At 39.0% G+C, this 18,334-nt stretch overlaps 1 protein-coding gene across 6 annotated transcripts in view; it reads right to left on the bottom strand.

The window, feature by feature from the left end:
• Positions 1-18,334, bottom strand: part of iqsec1b (IQ motif and Sec7 domain ArfGEF 1b) — a 102,972-nt gene that overhangs the window by 19,692 nt on the left and 64,946 nt on the right. The window contains exon 1 of one of the 6 annotated variants that reach the window (XM_077721139.1): positions 1,166-1,453. The exons of the other annotated variants lie outside the window; for them this stretch is intronic. Within the exon in view, the coding sequence (XP_077577265.1) occupies positions 1,166-1,230 (65 nt within the window). The 5' untranslated portion in view covers positions 1,231-1,453. Of the gene's footprint in view, positions 1-1,165; positions 1,454-18,334 lie in introns of those variants that run through there. 6 annotated transcript variants of the gene reach the window in all.

The following is an 18,334-nucleotide window of genomic DNA, read 5'->3' as shown; positions in this document are numbered from 1 at the left end:
ACATTACACATAGAAAAATAACATACGATAGTAAAGCATGTTTTAATTTGGACACCGGAAAAGCTGTAGGAACTTTAAATTAATTTAAAATAACAGCATTGTATATCTTGCTGTTAACCTTCTAGACACCCATGAATAGCTCTTGCAAGACTAAAGCTAAATTGGCTGGCTGCTGAAACAACACTTACTGCCCTTTATCACTGCAATTGTAATCCCTCTTCAGAACATGTTTTTACAGCAGCTTCTTGCAGCTGTATCATCCTAGACAATCCGACAGTGCCAAAATTTCTGCTCAATTAAAACCAGGATGCTGAGTGGAAGGTTTTTGTGGTAACAACACATGACGGAATATGAAAATCATCATTGTTAATAAGCAAGTGAGGTTTTGAAGGATGAACTGCAATTGTGGCCATTGGACATGTTGACAAAACTGACAGAGAATTGTTTTAGTTTTTAGGGCATTTCAAGGTGGCTTGAAGCAAATATGCTTGCGACAGTGTGCATTGCACTCCTTATGCTCAGTGCTGAAACTCAGCACAAATCAGTATTTCTCCCTTGTTAATTTCCAGACCTAATTTTGTCTGAATCAAGGCATCCCTCACATCATCCCTCATGTCAAATCTCAGCATCAGCAACAACAAAGCAGATTGTACAATGTTATTTTCCCATGTGAAATGAGCTAACCATCCTCCAGCGTGCACTGCAAAAATATCCTTCATCCATCTTTTAAGACAAAACCTACCAAAAGAAAAAAACACTCCGTCATGTCCAGGAAGCAGGGAGGCCGCGCCACACCACAGGAATGCCCTTCAAGCAGGGAGAACAATCCAAAACTCACAGATGGAGTCAGTACAGTGAGAAGAAACACCCAGATGACACCAAGTGACGCAGAGGGACCATTTAAAATAAAGTGCAGAGCGTTCCATTCGAACAAAATCCGCAGACTGCTAAACCTGAAACGAGGATTTGCGGGAAATGACTGCTTAGTATGAGTGGACACACAGAGGCCGTTTCAATACTGTTTAATAAACAGCTTGTGAGCTCAACCTCATCCAATGACAAAACACTCATACATTTTATCCTCCCCTTAGACACACATGCACAAACACTCGTGAGAGAGGCACTAAAAACAAACACTCCCATTTGAAACTCCTATTTCTCTTACCAGCCATTAAGCTCCAGCTCCAGGAGGGACTGAGTTTTCTCAGAGTTACACTGCAAGCACCACATGCTGACAAACTCTAGAAAGGCGCACCATCGAACATCAGCGGTTCCCCTGGTCTCATGTGTCCTCACTGACACCTAGAAGCGTTTCCTAATGGACAATCTCAATTCCAGAGGTCCATCTGCTGTTGTTAGTTTTATCGCCACAGTGCGTGGAGTCAGAGCCATCACTTGGTCTGGCAAAAAATACTTCCAGTGAAAAGCAGGCGAACATGGTCAACTCTAAGTGGCAGCTTCTATATTCTCTGACAGACAAGCTGAGCTTTTTTGTTAGCTTGTTCTTCCTCTTGTCTCGTAGTTGTGCCGGCAGCAAAGAGTGTGAGGGGGGCGGAGGCTTGGATACGGGGGAGTGTGGGTTTTTGCCAGACCCTACGCGCTATGAAAGAGGGTGGAGCGTGGCGAGGGGAACAAGGGGGCGGCGGGCGGGGAGTGGAGTAGTTATTACAGCAGGCTTAAGCAAGAAAAGTAGAGGATGGAAAAAAAACAAAAAAAAAACCCTTGTGAGACGCTCATCCTGTAGGGAAGGGATACACAAATGACCCCTAGGCAGAGGATGTCAGAAAATCACTTTTTTCCGGCATGTTATCAGAGGATCGAAAACCGAAAAAGGAAAATACACTGATGAGTGCAGCAGATAGACAGGAAATAGTATGAAGAGATACTGCGACAAATGTTCTGTTAGCTGCTCTTTTAGTCAGTCTAGATTGAAGAGAGAAGTTCTATAAATAGACACTCTCAAGACTGTGGAGTGACATGAACTAAGAAAAGAACTGGAGTGTATTCGATGTCTTTCATCTGTAAAGCAATAAATATAATAGCATCTCCAACATATCACTTTCTTTGATCATTCGTTCACCAATTTTGCAGATTACATTACCCGGCAAACAAACTGAGGCATCCCTGCAGATCCCAATAATTTCCATCCACATTCACACTTGCGGCTGACCCCTAAACAGAGTCTGTTTTGGAGAAAGATGAAGATTAATCACCCATCTGAGGCGGGGGTGGGGGGCAGGGTAAACTATCCTCCGTTAAAGGTATTTTCTCTCTAATGACAACAGACACAGGAAACTGGAAGGAGACTTTTATAGGAACAGTCTAAACTGAAAGATTCCAGTGTTCCTTAATTAGAGACAGGCAAGCTTGACACATAGAGGTTGTTTAAAAAAAATTGCCTTCTTCTAACATTGTTTCCTTTTTTTATATTCGTATCCTCACTATAAAGTTATTGTTCATAAAAACAATTTAAATAACAGAAAAGGATAACACACAAATCACATTTTTAATTGTGAACAGACAAAACAAAATCTGAATGACTTTTGGACATTTGACAATGCAAAACACATTTTATAAAAATGAATGGAGAAGGGGAAAATTACTTTTGCAAGGTACTGCAATCCTGAACTTGCAAGCCATGCAGAACAGTGATGTGCACTACTGGATGACCAAATCTATTTTGGCTTAGGATCTCAGCCATGCTCATTGCTCTTTACAGCTGCTAACACTAAAGCCCCTAAGCGTCAACTTACAGATCTCACTTATCACGCAACTCTTCAACTCTCACAAGAAAAACGTCTTCTCTGCTGAGTGCCAGTACACAAAACTGAACAAATGGGTAGCCACAGTTTGTAAGATGCTTCATGAGAATAGGCTTTTCAGTAACAATTTCCAAATATGTGTGTGATTAGGGTTGTTACTTTCCGGAAAGACCGCTGGCAACAGAGCTGCCGTAACGTTTATTTGTTGGGGAAAAAGATAAGAACTATCACAGCCTCATTTTGAGATTTATAAGCCTTCGTTAAATGTTTCAACAAAGCATACGAGTGAGATTAGCAAAATTCTCTCTGGAGAGCCCGGACAAAATGATCCAATTAAATAAAATAAAAAAGAACATGGCCGAAAAAAACAAGGGGAAAATTGGTGTAATGAATGGCTAACAAAAAATGACTACTCAATCCAGTGGAATTTGCTGTCTAGCTTCTGCTGCATCTCTTGTGTTATGTTGCCCCTAAGTCATAGCCCACTCCAACTCCTAGGTTCAGTCTGAATACTTATCCGCTCTGGAATGATGTCATTGAAAATTCCGTGCAGAGGCCCTCTCACCACTCATAAAATGCAATTTCTTCAACTCTATACATCTGGTCGTCCTACTTTTCTGCTTCTATTCCATCACCCACTACAAGCCATTTCTCTTCTGAGTTAGATGCATTACCTTTGGTACAAGGTCAAAGAAGCACATGGAGGTCAGCTATAAACAAAGAGATGTTGCATTATCAAGAGAAAGAAAGAAAAATAAAGATTTTGCCATACATGCATTAAAAAGGACGGTAGAGGAAAAAAAGACATGAAATGACAAGGGAAATGGCCAGCTTCCTGGAAACTTGGGTCACGAGATTTTGGTATGTAGCCTAGTACACCTACTGCCTATGTGGCATTTACATTATCTGCATGTTCTTTTGAGAGAAAGAAAATATGAAAGGAAAAGCCAAACCTTGCCTATCCTGGAAACAATTACATCAGCCGGAAGTTAAGTATTGACAAAAGCATACAGTTTATGAGCGACTTAGTATAAAAGAGAGAAGAAAAGATCATTCTATTCCTTTGGACTGTTTTTTTTCTTCCTAAAAGCACCTAGCACCTAAGTTTGCTATAAAAGCAACACAACAGATAAAGTACATATTGACGTTCACATTGACTCTCCTAACCTTTCTAAGGGACACTTCAAACCTCATTGATGAACTGTAAAATTGTTTCCAGGACACGTCAGAAGCAACTCATGAACACTTTTAATGTGCATACTTCTATTTTCCACATTTCTAGTGTGCTAATGTTTCTTTAAATCGATGTACTGTACAGAGTGCGACTTCGGTTCAACATCTAACTTTACACACGCATGATTTCATCCAACCAAACATTAATGTTCAGTGAAAGATGGTGTGGGTTTGTTCTGGGCTTTTCTCACATTCCAAAACCAGATGCCTGCCAAGTGGGCTGAAGAATAGTTAACTGTTCAGAATATGCACCCAGACATCCATTGACCTGTCCTGTGTGGGACAGGTAAACACGTTTGTGTTCTTGTTTCCGAAATCTGTTAAAATTTATTTTATGGAACTCTGGCAAAGCGGTGCTCTTGATTGCATGCATATGTGATATATCTCATTCTATAAAATACACACAGAGGTCATATATGGTGTACTTTTACCATTATTAGGAGCTGGGGCTGTTTGTCTTTTTGCATCAATTTCCTCTGAGTTTGTTTACTGGAGAGCGAGCAAATTAATCTGAAGCTTATTACCCAAAGCCTTGCTCTGACACAGACACACACTACAGCACAATTGTCTGATCTAAAAATATACCCATGTGAGGTGACCCACACTGGTAAACACAGAGTGAGATTAACAATGCAGCGAGGAACAAAAGACAGCATTAAAAAATCTTGAGTCTGAAATTATAGTAAATCAGCATATTACCGAGTTGCTTCTACAGTAACAATACAAGAATCTACTGTGGTTTTTGGTCAGAGCAGCCTTGTCTGTAAATGTGATAAAGACCGCAGTAGGTATAAATAACTGAGGTGGTTATAAGAGTATGGCACTGGCACTGCTAGCTCACAAAACAGACCATGACTAGCAGTCATATGGGTTCTTTTCGGAGTCACAATGCTACGCATTGGTCAGAAAATTACACAACAAGCTCTAGGTAGACACGGGCGGTGAAAAAATGTGCAATGCTGTCATCTGGTTGCACTGAGGTCAGGGATGTTTATAATATCTGCAGACTCAGAGGGTGGCTGGGTTAGTCAAAGAAGCAGAATAGAAAACAACAAGTTGGGTACAAAGATTTATTTGTTGCCTTGCAATACTTCTACCTGTTTTACTCAGATTTTTCAATCATATGTATAGAATATACAGCACAGTAATGGTTCATTTTTAAGCCTATTTATTCAGTTGTATGGCTATTCTGGGAGTTCACTGCCCCATAACCAACATGTACATGGAAACTCTTATGCAAGTAAGGGAGTGCAGCCAGGCCGGCCCTGGGTGACTACATGCCCAATGCGAAAGAGTAACCTAGGAGCTCCTCCCCACAAAATGACCTTTATTTAATTCAATTCTAGTAACTTGAGAATATCACAATATTTTCACAAATTGTTAATCAATCACTGTTTATGAATGAAGCCAATGCTATTTTCATGTTTAACTCTTATTTGAGACTGATCGACATATCTCTACCCTGGACTTGTTTTTCCTCCATCTTCTTTCGTCACTTTCTTAAAGCAACACTTGGGTTTGGGGCCGGCCGTTTCATATTAAAAATCTCAAATGACATTGACAGCAACAGAAGTGAGAAATTCCTTTAACAATAGTGCTTGCTGCCAACATAGTGATATGATACACAAGCCCCGCCCACCCCTATCATTTTCAAAAAGGCCCTACCCCCCCTCCCCCTCCAAAGGCAACAGACAAGCTCACCAATGGTGTCTGTACACCACTCACAATGCAATGATTGCATATTTGATTTGGTTTGACAGTGAAAAGACACCAAAAAATGTGTGCTGTTGTGTGCAGGGTGTGTGTGCACAGAAAGCTAGCAGCAGTCTAAAAGTGATATCAACGATATTGGTCAAGGAAAATGGTTGAGCAGAGATCCGTTGATTTTATTCAGCATGCACAGCGAGAAAAGTGGGTCATAAGACCATGAAAGAAATCAAGTGAATGAGCAGTGACTGAAAGCACAAGGAGAAATGAATGCCATCTCAAAAATATACTACACCACAACATAACATTTGTAAAAGCCCATTTACCATAATGCACACTCAAACTAAGAGAGGAACCACATCTCTTGGTACGTCCTTACCATAATTAAGGAGTCAATTTCAGTCACAAAAGCTATAGTTGTAGCATGCCCTCAAAGAGAAATACTGTTCACGCAGTTTGCTATTTGTGATCATAAATTAGTAATAGCTCAGTCTGTCAGTCAATAAAGCCTGCGACCAGTCAATTACCATAGGTGAATTAGGATATGGTGCTTGGGAGAACCCTAGAACAGGACAAAAAATAAAGTTGCATCTTGAGTTTTTTTTATATAAATTTGGCAGGATCAGGTTTCAGTTGATAAGTCCTCTTGTCCGCCGAGTCAGTTTGCCTAATTAGCCCACTGCCATTTGCATGCACACATTCATGGTCAGCTGTTTGAATCCAAATTCTTTTCATTTGTATCATTTTATATCATATTCCAAGTAATCATTTTATCCATATTGGAATTTTGTTTTTTTTTCAAGTAAAAATGTTCTCGAAGTTGTTTTCTACTATGTTGTTGGAGAAAGTTACATTTGTTTTAGAATTTTTAAAGTAAAAAAATACAATAATAATGACAATTGCTGTCATTGGGACAAAATGGGTTAATATGAATTATTGCAAATGCACTTGCTGGGTATTTTCTTTCTGGCATCAACATAATGTTTATAATTGTAAAGTCCACTGATATGTGGTACTTTAATGCGTGAAGGAGTGGAATTTGTATTGACTTTCCATATAGTCAGTCACTCGTGTGGAGATTGTTTCTTTTTAAAAAAATTTTTAGGAGAACTCCATGCGCAATCAAAAAATAATTTTGGTTAAAAATATATACACAATAACAATAAAACAAGATGTGTAATGATTTAAATTGTGTTTCCTATTATTTAGCAGGGAAGAAAATCTTGCATGGCAGGTCAAAGTTTTCAAAAATAAATGAGTTCGTCAGAAAATTGTGACCGGTGCAGCTCTACAAAAAACCCACATTTGCTATGTGCCACAACACAAAGGCATTGACAACACACTCACTACACAAAGTCCAGTTCAGGAAGAACCCTTTAAAAGATGGAAAAAAAATCAATTCTAATCACAGCTGGATCCATTGGGTTTATCAACTTAAATAATAATAAAAAAACATCTCATCTTTATGGGAACTTGCTGATTTACAGTGACATACTACAGCTGCACTACACACACACATTGTTTATAGACAAATCACAGGGACCTAGTGTATTGATATGAAATGAATCAACTGTAAGTGAATAAGAAAGTAGCAGAGGGAGCTGCCTTGACATGCTAATCAGATTAGCAGCGATTTTATGGAAAATATTAACAAAATGGACAAATGGAAAATCCTTCTTCTGGGATAACTGTAAATGAGGATATGTGAAACTATGAAACAACAGTAATACCTTGAGATACGAGCTTAACCGAGTAATATAGCATAAAAACACAGAAAAAATGCGACATTCCGCCCACTATTCGTAGATATATTTAGACGAGGGAGATGCAGCGAGATAGACAGTGCGCTGTAATCACAAGCAGTTTCTCGCTTCTCGGCCACTTGGCTGTCTCGTATGCTCGTATCTTGAAATTTAATCTAAAATATTTGCTCGTAATTGTACTCGTATCTCAAATTTTCTCGCATGTTGGGGCAATCACATTTCAAGGTATTACAGTATTACATTTACTGCACAATTTAGTACTTTATTAATATACAGAAAGTATCATGCTTTTTCCTGCACAACTGGCCAGGGTAACGCAAACATCGAAAGAGGTCTGCACAATAGAATAGTGATATCCACAATGTTTGACAAAATATAATATAATGATCTTTTTACATTAGGTGTAAAGCACTGTGATGCTCCACAGGCAGAAAAAAACACCATCAGCTCTCCAAAACTAATAGCACCGCTGTGGCCAATTAGCCATCATAACCTTGATGTAGTCAGTCCCCTCTGCTTAAATCAACGGTGTCCAAAATGGTCATCAAGGGCGGAGTGGGTGCAGGTTTTCTTTCAAACTGATGAAGAGGATCCATTTTTACCAATCTGGTGTCTTAAAAGTGTAATCAGTTGATTGCCGTTAGGTGCGTCTGGTTTCAGAAGAAACCCCATTGATTCAGCTGTCTGCTTTGAATCAGTTGGAGCAAAAACCTGCACTCACTGTTGCCTTTTGTGGAATAAATTGGACAGCTCTGGCTTTAAACGGTTTGTTGTTTTTTCAATATAATACCAGCTGCTTTCAACTTTTCCTCCAATTGTGCTTCTTTCCCTGGCATCCTAAGTCCACAAGGAAAACAGTAGGTCCGTTGAGCTCAGGGCAGAACCCTGTGGCCTTGTTTCTCTACACTGGCAGAAGTCATTGTTTCGATGGGCACGGCAAATAAAGGCAGCCTTTCTCACAACTGTACCATCACATCTCTACTCTGATCAGCAAAACATGCACGTTAGTGGAGGTTTCTAACAACCTGTTTGAATTACGATCTGCTAAAGAGCTATTGCTCTTTATGTGTCATAGTTTCTGAATGACACCCAATTGCCTTGTTAAAATGACAGGAATTACATGTCAGTCAAAATAAAAATATGTTAAGGCTGTAAGGTCAAATTTTAGTGGAGGAATGGAGTGACATGTCTGTGATTGCCATCAAATCCCACATTAGATGGCCCTTAGTAATTTATTTTTCTCCTTTAAATCATGGAAAAACTGGGGGATATGGCATGATGCTGCTGTGAACTTGTTTTTTAAATGTAAGGCAAGTGATGGGAGGTATTTTTTGTAAAAGGATGTTTAGAATTCAAAATATATCTATTTCCATTATATGCAATCCATCTATTCCTTCCTCCTCACAACATCTCGTCCAGTTTTTTTTCTTTTTTCCCCCTGTTAAGCTGCTATGGCCAGTATTTTTCTGGTATAATTGTACAAGTAAGGCAAGATAGACCCACACAAAATATTTGTGGCCTGAAACCCCCATATAAAATATGTATAAATCACTGTTATGTACCATATAAATGGCCACTGGACACATCCATTTATTTAGTACATGCTCTGTCGCTGGCCTCAGATGAAAATCTTTTTTTTTTCCATTTTTCTTTTCTTTTCTGGAAAAGCAGAAAACATTGCGAAGCCAAATGGCACACATAAACAAAAGAACATTAGATGTTTTATACTGGGCTATAATTTGTAGTAAATGCAATAAGAAATTAGAAGATAAATAGACCTCAGTTAGTATATACATATCGATACAATGAAAGTTCAAGGTAAATATGTCACTGTATTTTAACCATGACTGGTGCTGTCACAAAAAATAATGTGATTGTCCGTGGATGGACAATTAACTGTGAATTCAAACGTACCCGTTGGGATTTCGCTGGTGCAATACAATTATTCATTCATTCATTATCTGTAGCGCTTGTGCTCATGGGGGTCTCGGGAAAACACAGTTATTGGTTGTCAATTTAATTTGTTGTGTCAGGATTTTTTCACTTAACAAGCAGCCAAATATCAACAGAAGATCAGTTGACATTTTATATCAACTGCTGAACTAGAGACTCAATCAGCTATATTTAATAATTGGATTTGAAAGACATGGCATGCCTGACAGTAACTTCACAAAGAAGCAGTTGATGAGGAAATTATAAATGATGTGGAGCTCCAGTTTATGTATTGACAAAATAGAAGTTTGGTCTCTGTAATTCATGTAAGATGAGGTATATTCGCTCCTGTATGTGGCGCCTGTGCAACTGTATGTTAGGGAAACAATTGTTGAGGGGACGTCAGCAGTGGTAAGTGAACTGGATTCTTTCCTAAAAAAATGTTACATCTTGAATTACAATCATAAAAAGTGAAGGTTAAAAAAATACTAAAAAGAAGAGATAATAAGTCCCAACCCTACCCATTTGAATGGGGCCAGAGGGCATTCATCCTACTTCATCTTCTTGAATAGAAACAAAGCAGGAAAAGGCAGAACTCCTTCTTTAGTGCATGTCATGAGCTAAGCACTGAGAAATTGATTTAGACACATATTCCAGTTCAGTGACACACCCTGAGTGTGCAAGTTCCTTTCATACCACATTTCCCCAATACCTGGTATGTGCAAGTCAGCAACTCTTATAGTTCAACATATATAAAAAGGAAGGATGTTAGGATAGATTTTACCGAATGACAGAGATTTCAGACTCCTGTAGATAAGGGGTCCCTTTGCTTGCCTCAACAAAACTTTCTGTATTATTGACTGGAAGTGGAGTCCAAGCACCTTCTGTCCCATCGACTAGTAGAAACTTCAGTTACTTATTATAGTGCCTGTCCTGTCACCATCCCCAAGAGTTTCTAAAGGAAAGCTCTTTTTATGATAGAAACATATTTTAAGTTCAATTCCAACAATGTAACAAATATTACAAGTGGAAGAAAATGTGTGCTCATTCTCAGAGATGAAGAATGAATCACTCACACTCGACAAGGAGAGCAACCTGGGAGACGATTGGCCTTAAACTGTCATGCCAAAACTCAGCAGCTGCCAGTCAAAAGGTTGGACACTATCTTTCGCACCCATGTCACCATTTATCACATAAATACGGTAAGTGTTTTCTATTTTTCTCTAACGCTCCCGTTTTCACAAGTGGCAGCTTAAATCTCTTGTACCGTATGTTCATAAATGAGAAACAAATTGCATATTCATGAACTGTTTCAGACATAATTCCGAGATGTCACACATTTATACTAATCCTTTTGTTGAGAGGGGTCTCTATAGCAGACAGCTATTCAAAATCAGATTTCTGATTGCCGCCATTCGCACCCCTCCTCCTGATTTTCTGTCTATTCTGAATAGAAGAAACACGGTGACACCGCCTGCAATGTACCCAGTCTTGCTCATAATCTTTCGATTTTTGTGTTGAACATGCCAGTTATTATGCTACATTTCCCCACATCTACCAGGCTTTTCAGCTGCTTGTCGCACAGGCTACCTTTCTTTCAAACAGTTTCTACTCATTTTATTTTTTGTACACTACAGCATTCATTTCCATCTCATTTGTCCGAGCCCAGCACTGAGATATTTCATTGGACTAACTAAAACAATGTCCAAAAAACAACCAATGAGACATGGCCAGGAAACCTTTTCTGTTTTTCATTTTCAGCTTCGTGTGTATTGCCCGATACGTCCGAGGATACGCCAGAACACTCGAAAACAAACATCCTTTGGTGGTTGCGCACTCCGTATTGTCATTAGGTATGAGTGTGTTTGTCTCATTGTGCCTTGCGATTCACTGGCAACCAAAACGGCCATCAATGCGAGCTAATGAGTTAAATGAGTGACCTGTAAGGGTGAAAAATAGTCATAATTGAGCGTGAAAGGCTTAACTAATTCACTTCTATTGATAATCATCAAATCCATTTCAACGGGGATAGCTTGCCATTGAGTGATCATGTTTCACTGTCGGGATTGAACGATCGCTGCCAACCCAGCAGTCAAATTTGATTGGACCTTTAACGCTGTGAATGGCAGTGTATGAGTTAAGATAGTATAGAAAAATGAGTAGCTGGACCAAAAATGTGCTGAGTTAGAACAATTCACTTTTCAGGCAACTGAAGAGTCATTGTAAGCAATTCAAGTGATGTTCCTTCACAAGTTTCCCAATAAATAAAATTGACCCGTATTCATACTGCTTATGTTTTTTTCAGAAATTTTTCATCATCCTGACTAGGTAAGATGCATTATTTGTTCTTGTAGAATGTGCCCACTTGATCGTACAGAGATAGCTCAATTGTTGCACACAACCAATTCAGATGAGATTTCAATGAGTTCTGAGAAATTCAATGTCAAATAAATGGAAGATTTAAAGAGGGTAATTCTCCACTACCAATGCAGATGAGATTTCACTGAGTTCTGAGAAATTCAATGTCAAATAAATGGAAGATCTAAAGACCACTACCTTTGTTGAATCTCTCCACATTACCTACATTTTGGTAATCAGGAAAGTTAAAAAACTGAGTTGAATGTGGTGTCAACATAGAGCAGAGAAGAGCCAAAGGAGGGTCGGTCAGGCTGGTACGCACGCATGCACACAGCACACAGTCAGTCTCACGCTTTATACATCTAATTGGCTCTAATGACTGCCTTGCTGGGCCCTCCATTCTTTTAACAGGTCTAATGAGAACACGTCCAGTTGGACCAAGACTGGTAAACAATCAGTGCAAAGAGATCTGTGGTCATCATAGGTCATGCTAAAGTTATCATTATAAATACATTGACAGGATGCTTCGCAGGAGGAGGACAATCAGCAGGAATGTGCTGTGGCAAATGAGGACAGTTCATAGACAAAGGACTAAGAAGACGTCACTCAAAGCATGTTAAATGTTATTTGTGTTAAAGGATAAACCTTTGTATTTACCGTATTTACTCGCATATAAGCCACATGCGCGTATAAACCGCACTCCTAAAATTGTTGAATTTTATAATTTCTCACGTATAAGCTGCCCCCTGATTCTCAATTTCCCCTTCCATGTTCAATGTTTTAACAGAGAGTACAAATGTGTTACTTTGATGGGAAAATCTTAAGAAAAATAATCACATGTGGTATCTCTTAGATACCTTATGAATCAAAAGCATATTACAAAGGTCAATATCATAAGTTAATATGCCTGTCTTTTTAAATGCAAAATATCTAATTATTCAATTGGAAAAAAGAAATAAGTCTATCTTGATGAGAACCCGATGCTTTTTAGTGACATAAATTACAATTTTCTTACCATAAGTTTAAGATGTGGCGGCCAAATTACTTCTAATGTCGACAAATTAAAAAAGGAAGTAATGTAAGCACAAACAGGAAATATGCCCATAGGGCTGTACGTAATGTTCACCATGTCTCTGGGTGCACGAATAGCATGCACATTACGCAGGTATCAAGGTTTATATTTTAACGATCGACCGTAAGACCTTCGATCAGCCTTAACTAGTATTGTGATGTACTGTCAAGGTAAATGCTGTGGTCAGAGCATGTACCTACGGTAAGATGGAGGCGCCCCGAGCGGACAACAGCAGACACAAGTAACCGTACTCACGTCTGGCCAGTCTGAGCACGTTTAACTATAGTAAGATGGCCGTGCCCCGAGCGACGAGTGACGGGAAAATTAGCTTTTTCAAATTCTATGCAACATACGGTGTATTTTTTCCTTGAATTATATTCATAGACGTTGAAATACATTTTGTTTAGCGTTTTATCAGTTTATAGTTTCTTTATTTCGTCCATGTCTTGTTTTTTATGTGCATAAATGCCGTACCCTTGACCTTCGTTTTTTATGCGAGTAAATACGGTAGTTCAAACATAATCTTGCATTTAAAGATGAATTAAATTAGTTTTCTTTTTTTTCATATTCCAAATGGATTCACATTCACAATTTATATTACAGTATTTTCCTGCATATAAGCCACATTTTCAATTGCACCTCTTTTAAAAAAAATCTTAGTATATTCTGTAGGAAAGTTTTTTTTATTTATATACATTATCACGCTAATATCAAGAGACAAACGAACTTGCCAATTATGCATGCACAGCAGTGAGACAATATAATGAACTGCTTCAGAAGTCCCCACCCCTTGCAAAGAACACACACACACACACATCCTACCTGTATTCCGTCTCTTGGTGGAACCATAAAGTACATGCAACCTGATCCAAGCTACGATGACAAATTGCCACCCGTCGAAGAATAAACCAAGGTGACCGTTGCTACTGAAGAGCTACACAAAGTGTGCACCCGCAAGCAGCCGCGTTTGACTGATTTGTAATGTGCTAATCAGCACATTCTCCTAAACGTCAATGAAAAGAGGAGTGCACCCAACCAACCTCCCAAACACACCCGTCATACAGTGTCCTCACTCGCCGTTATGGCTCAGCTGTGTCTCTCGGAAATTAGTTTCCATTCTTTAAAACTTCCTGCTCATTTATTCAGCTGCTGCCTTGATTTATTTGCTTCAGTGTTGGACACATCCACACAGAGGCGCCATGCAGCAACAGCACTGCAAGGTCAACAATTTTGTGTTATTTTTCCACGCTCTTCAGGACACATGGTGCCAGGGGGCAGAAATCTGAGCTCTCAACCACAATCCATCTCCAACAGCAGACAAAAAAAGAGCACTTGACGTGGTCAAATAACATCAAAGCTTTAGAATGCTATCAAAATAATGTGGATGAAATTCTGATCCTTGATACTAAATCCTTTCCTTTTTGACTGGCTCCCACCAGAGAGGTCTAGTCAGCTGCACTCAACATATCTGACTTTAATAATGTCAATTCCTCTTATATAATCTGGATAACTTGTTCTAAGAATCTTATTGAGTACGACTTTTTTTTTTTAAATGGTTAAAATGAGGTCCATCCCAAGTTTAAGTGCTGTGTTGGAATCATGGTGAGATTTCAAATCTTTAAAATGGCTTTTAGAAGGCTTCATGAGTTTCTGAGCTTCCTCTAACACAACTCCAATCAGCATCAATTTGCTTACTCTCAGTCTTCTCATTTATGGGACTGTTTAATTTCTTAGCTCTCCGCCCTTGACTTCCTCACAATGTAACCCTTGATATCCATTGACTTGGTCGTGATTAGCAGTCAACGCAAGTTTGATGACAAACTTTACAAACTCTTTTAAAAGAAAGTCAGATTCGTATCACTGTGGAAAAAGACCTAACCCGCGGATGTTGAGGCAAGCTCAGAAGATTTTTAACACTATGTGGCTGCACTTTGCCCACAACCCACCAATAGATGGTGATAGCGTACAGAATCTTAAGCTTACTAAAGGCCATCGGTTTAAGTAAAGGTGCTGTAAACTTTATGTAAAAACAAATATTAACAAGAAAAAATGTTGTTTTGGGCTGAAATAAATCATGTTGATTACAACCCAGTCAAATTTGAATGACATGAGTACATGTAATAAGAATTTTAAAAAGGGAGAAAATGGCTTGCCCTGATACTGCTAGGAATCTGTAAGTGCGTCTGTGCCAACTGACTGTGCATAATACTACTGGCACTTACTCACGTTGATGCGATTTTAGTTAACAAGTACCATGTGAACACAATGGTGCATATTTGATCCATCCAAGCCACTATGCAATTCTGAAAAAGACTACGCATCTGCAGCAGAAAGTGACCGTATTCTGTCGTGGCCAGTCTACTTGCCGAAAATTTTTTTAGCCGACTGACATCTGGCCGACAGCCAACTCGCCGAAAGACCATGAAGGCTGAACGACTATTTGGCCGACCGACTATCTAGCCAAAGAACATTTCGCCGATGCGCTCGCCCCGCCCCCGATCATGTGTGTGTACAAGTTTTTCAACCTCAGCCCGCGGGCCATATACGGCCCTTACTGATAACAAAATTCACTTAGAATAACAAGGACATTTATTCACGGCCAAACAAAGTAGTCATAACAGTGAGTAGTATAATGACAGAGCTTATGGGAATCCCTCTCTACTTCAAATGTTTTCAGTTATGTGTGTGATAATTCCCAATATGAGACTTTGTCTGCAATTGTTCATCCAAAATAATTTAAAATCCATATTGCTGTCATAAGAAATGCTTCTTGGAACTTTGGTTTCTTATTAAGCAGGTGATTATGATACTCAATACTTGCATGACACAACAGTATTGTATTGTTGTCCCGTCTTAACACACGCGCAATGAACACACGTGCCAAAGCGATAAATTGGAAAAAGCACAGCCAAGAGTTAATGATTCATGAATCAGTGCTCAGTGCTGCATTGTGACAACAAGACCACGGGGGGCAGCAATGCACATAAGAGCTGCAGTGCACCAGCATGAGCTCATCACTCTTCTCTCTCACTCCTCCCTCTGTAATCCCCAAACCGCCCCTCACCATCTCACTAACCCCCTCATCCTCCATTACATAAGATAATGCAGCACACACCCTCATTATTCCGCGAGCAGCCACTATGGGGAGAAGCAAAGAAATACAGTATGCCATCAAGTCAAATGAAAGCCAAAAGGTTCACACAAACAGCTAGCGCATTATGGTTCATACTGTTTCTGAAGTCAGGTTCTGACCACCAATAGCAAAAAAGAAAACATTTAGAAATGCTGCAAATGTGACATGAGTATTACTTTATGTGTTATTAATACTTTTTATCTTTGGGGTGCTAGTCAATGTAAATATGGAGACTATCAAATGAAAAATTAAGACTTTCTTATGTCCCAATACATTATTTTTCATTTGAGGCGAAAAAACTTTAGACCTTATCTTGGTGCAACACTTTTTACTACATTTGGGGTTAAATAAGCTTTTTATATAAACATCAGATAGAAAAAGTTTCTTTCCATCAGGATAAGCAGTAGGAAAGTACCATTACTGGTAATCGATATATCAATTCTATTTGACAGTGGCGGTCCGTGCATTCTCTCATAGCTCCTTCAACGGGTATAATCCAGTTCCTAGCAGCATTTAATGATTAAATACAAATACTGGAGCTTTTCAGACTCTACAACCGGGCCGGGGGGTGATTTTCCCAGTAAAAGACAGTGATGAACGTCAATGGTGTACTAGCAAACATAGCCTGAAAATGGGGTAAAATCCAGCCAAGAAACAGCATTTATTGATGAAATACAAATACTGGAGCTTTTTAGACATCAGAACCGGGCCCAGAGCATCATTTCCCCGGGAAAAAGACAGCAATGAACGTCGATACGTCAATATGCGAAATGGCAAAAATTGCACTAAAATGGGGTAAAATCCACTTCCTAGCAGCATTTATTGATTAAATACAAATATTAGAGCTTTTCAGACATTACAACTGGGCCCAGGGGTGCTGAAAGTCGAGCCAAACACAGCTCGCTCCAAATACAGTTTGGTAGCTCTGGCTAATCACTAACCCATCATAGTTGGTGAAAGCGATGACGTATCCCTTGGCCTGTGACAAGGGAATGACGTATCCCTATGCCTGCGACAATGCATTGTGGTGTTGCCAACTAAAAATCTGATTGGTTAAAGCAACATTCTTATTGACACTTGTTTAATGCTGCAGAGCCCACAGAACTGACAGTGAAAGCCTTGAGGCAGATTTCTGACCCTGGCAACAAATAATGGTTGAAATGTGATTGGTTAAATGCTTCAATATGAAAACACACATCTGGAAGCAGTGCAACCAGGGGGAAAAGCAATGAAATGAAGCTAACAGACAATTTGGAGTTATATAATAAACATTGATGGACAAAATATAATATACGACTCAGATATTTCTTAGGCCAGCAGAGAAGGCCTCAAAGGCCCTGACGACCTGCCACTGCCATTTGATAGATTCAGCATTGTAAGAAGCCTGATTTAATCGCATATTGACCACCTACGTGTATAAGCCCTTAAAATTGTCTTAAAATTGTTTGATTTTTACAATTTCTCTCATGTAAGATGCACCCTGATTCACAATTTTCACCTTCATATTCCTGGTTTTAATAGAGAGTACAAATGTGTTACTTTGAAGGGAAAATCATGATATTTCTAAAATACTGTAGAAATCGGAAGGATCGTCTGCTGGATTGCGCATTCCGCGAGGGTGGTGCCTGCAAGTGGACGAATTCAAAAATTCATGAGCAGTACAACCAGGAAGTGTGTCTGTAGCAGTGTAGTTTTCACCAAGTCTCTGAGTGCAATAATCGCATGAGATACACATTGTGCAGGTATCAAGGCCAATATTTTAATGATCGATTGTAAGACCTTCGATCAGCCTTAACAACTATTGCGATGTGCTGACATGGTAAAGACTACGAACACAAGTAGTGTACCAGCCGAAAGATGGTCAACTCTAATAATAATAATCCAGTCGGCACTCACACTACGGTAAGATGACGGGCCCCTGAGCAAGCAGTGGCAGGTATAAGTGAGTTTTTCCTCGTTTTATGCAAGATAGTTTTTTTCTCGAATTTCACTCCTAAAAATCTAAATAAATGTTGTTTAGCATTTGATCTGTTTATCTTTTTTCTAATTTGAAATAAATGACCGTATCGGCTGAATTGTCTTGCGTTATGGTGTTTCTTTTTTGCCTCCTTGCAATTTTGTGCATGTTAATTCTAATTTGAAGCCGTACTCTTGATTCAGTCATCGTTTTTAGAGTAACAAATACGGCATAAATGCAAGAAAATATGGTGATTAATTTGCCAAGTAATCGATGAATTAGATTAACATTACAACCATTATTTTTGATAATCAATAAGAGCCATGTAGTAAATAATTTTCCAATATGTGGCTTCTTTTAACTTTGTATTAAATTGGAATAAGACTATCAAACATCTGTGTTTACTTTGGGATTCAA

The sequence above is a fragment of the Stigmatopora nigra genome, chromosome 1 (genome assembly GCF_051989575.1).
Source record: "Stigmatopora nigra isolate UIUO_SnigA chromosome 1, RoL_Snig_1.1, whole genome shotgun sequence".
Classification (NCBI taxonomy): Eukaryota; Metazoa; Chordata; class Actinopteri; order Syngnathiformes; family Syngnathidae; genus Stigmatopora; species Stigmatopora nigra.
The sequence above is the reverse complement of the archived record's forward strand: the minus strand, read 5'-3'. Positions and strand labels throughout refer to the sequence as shown.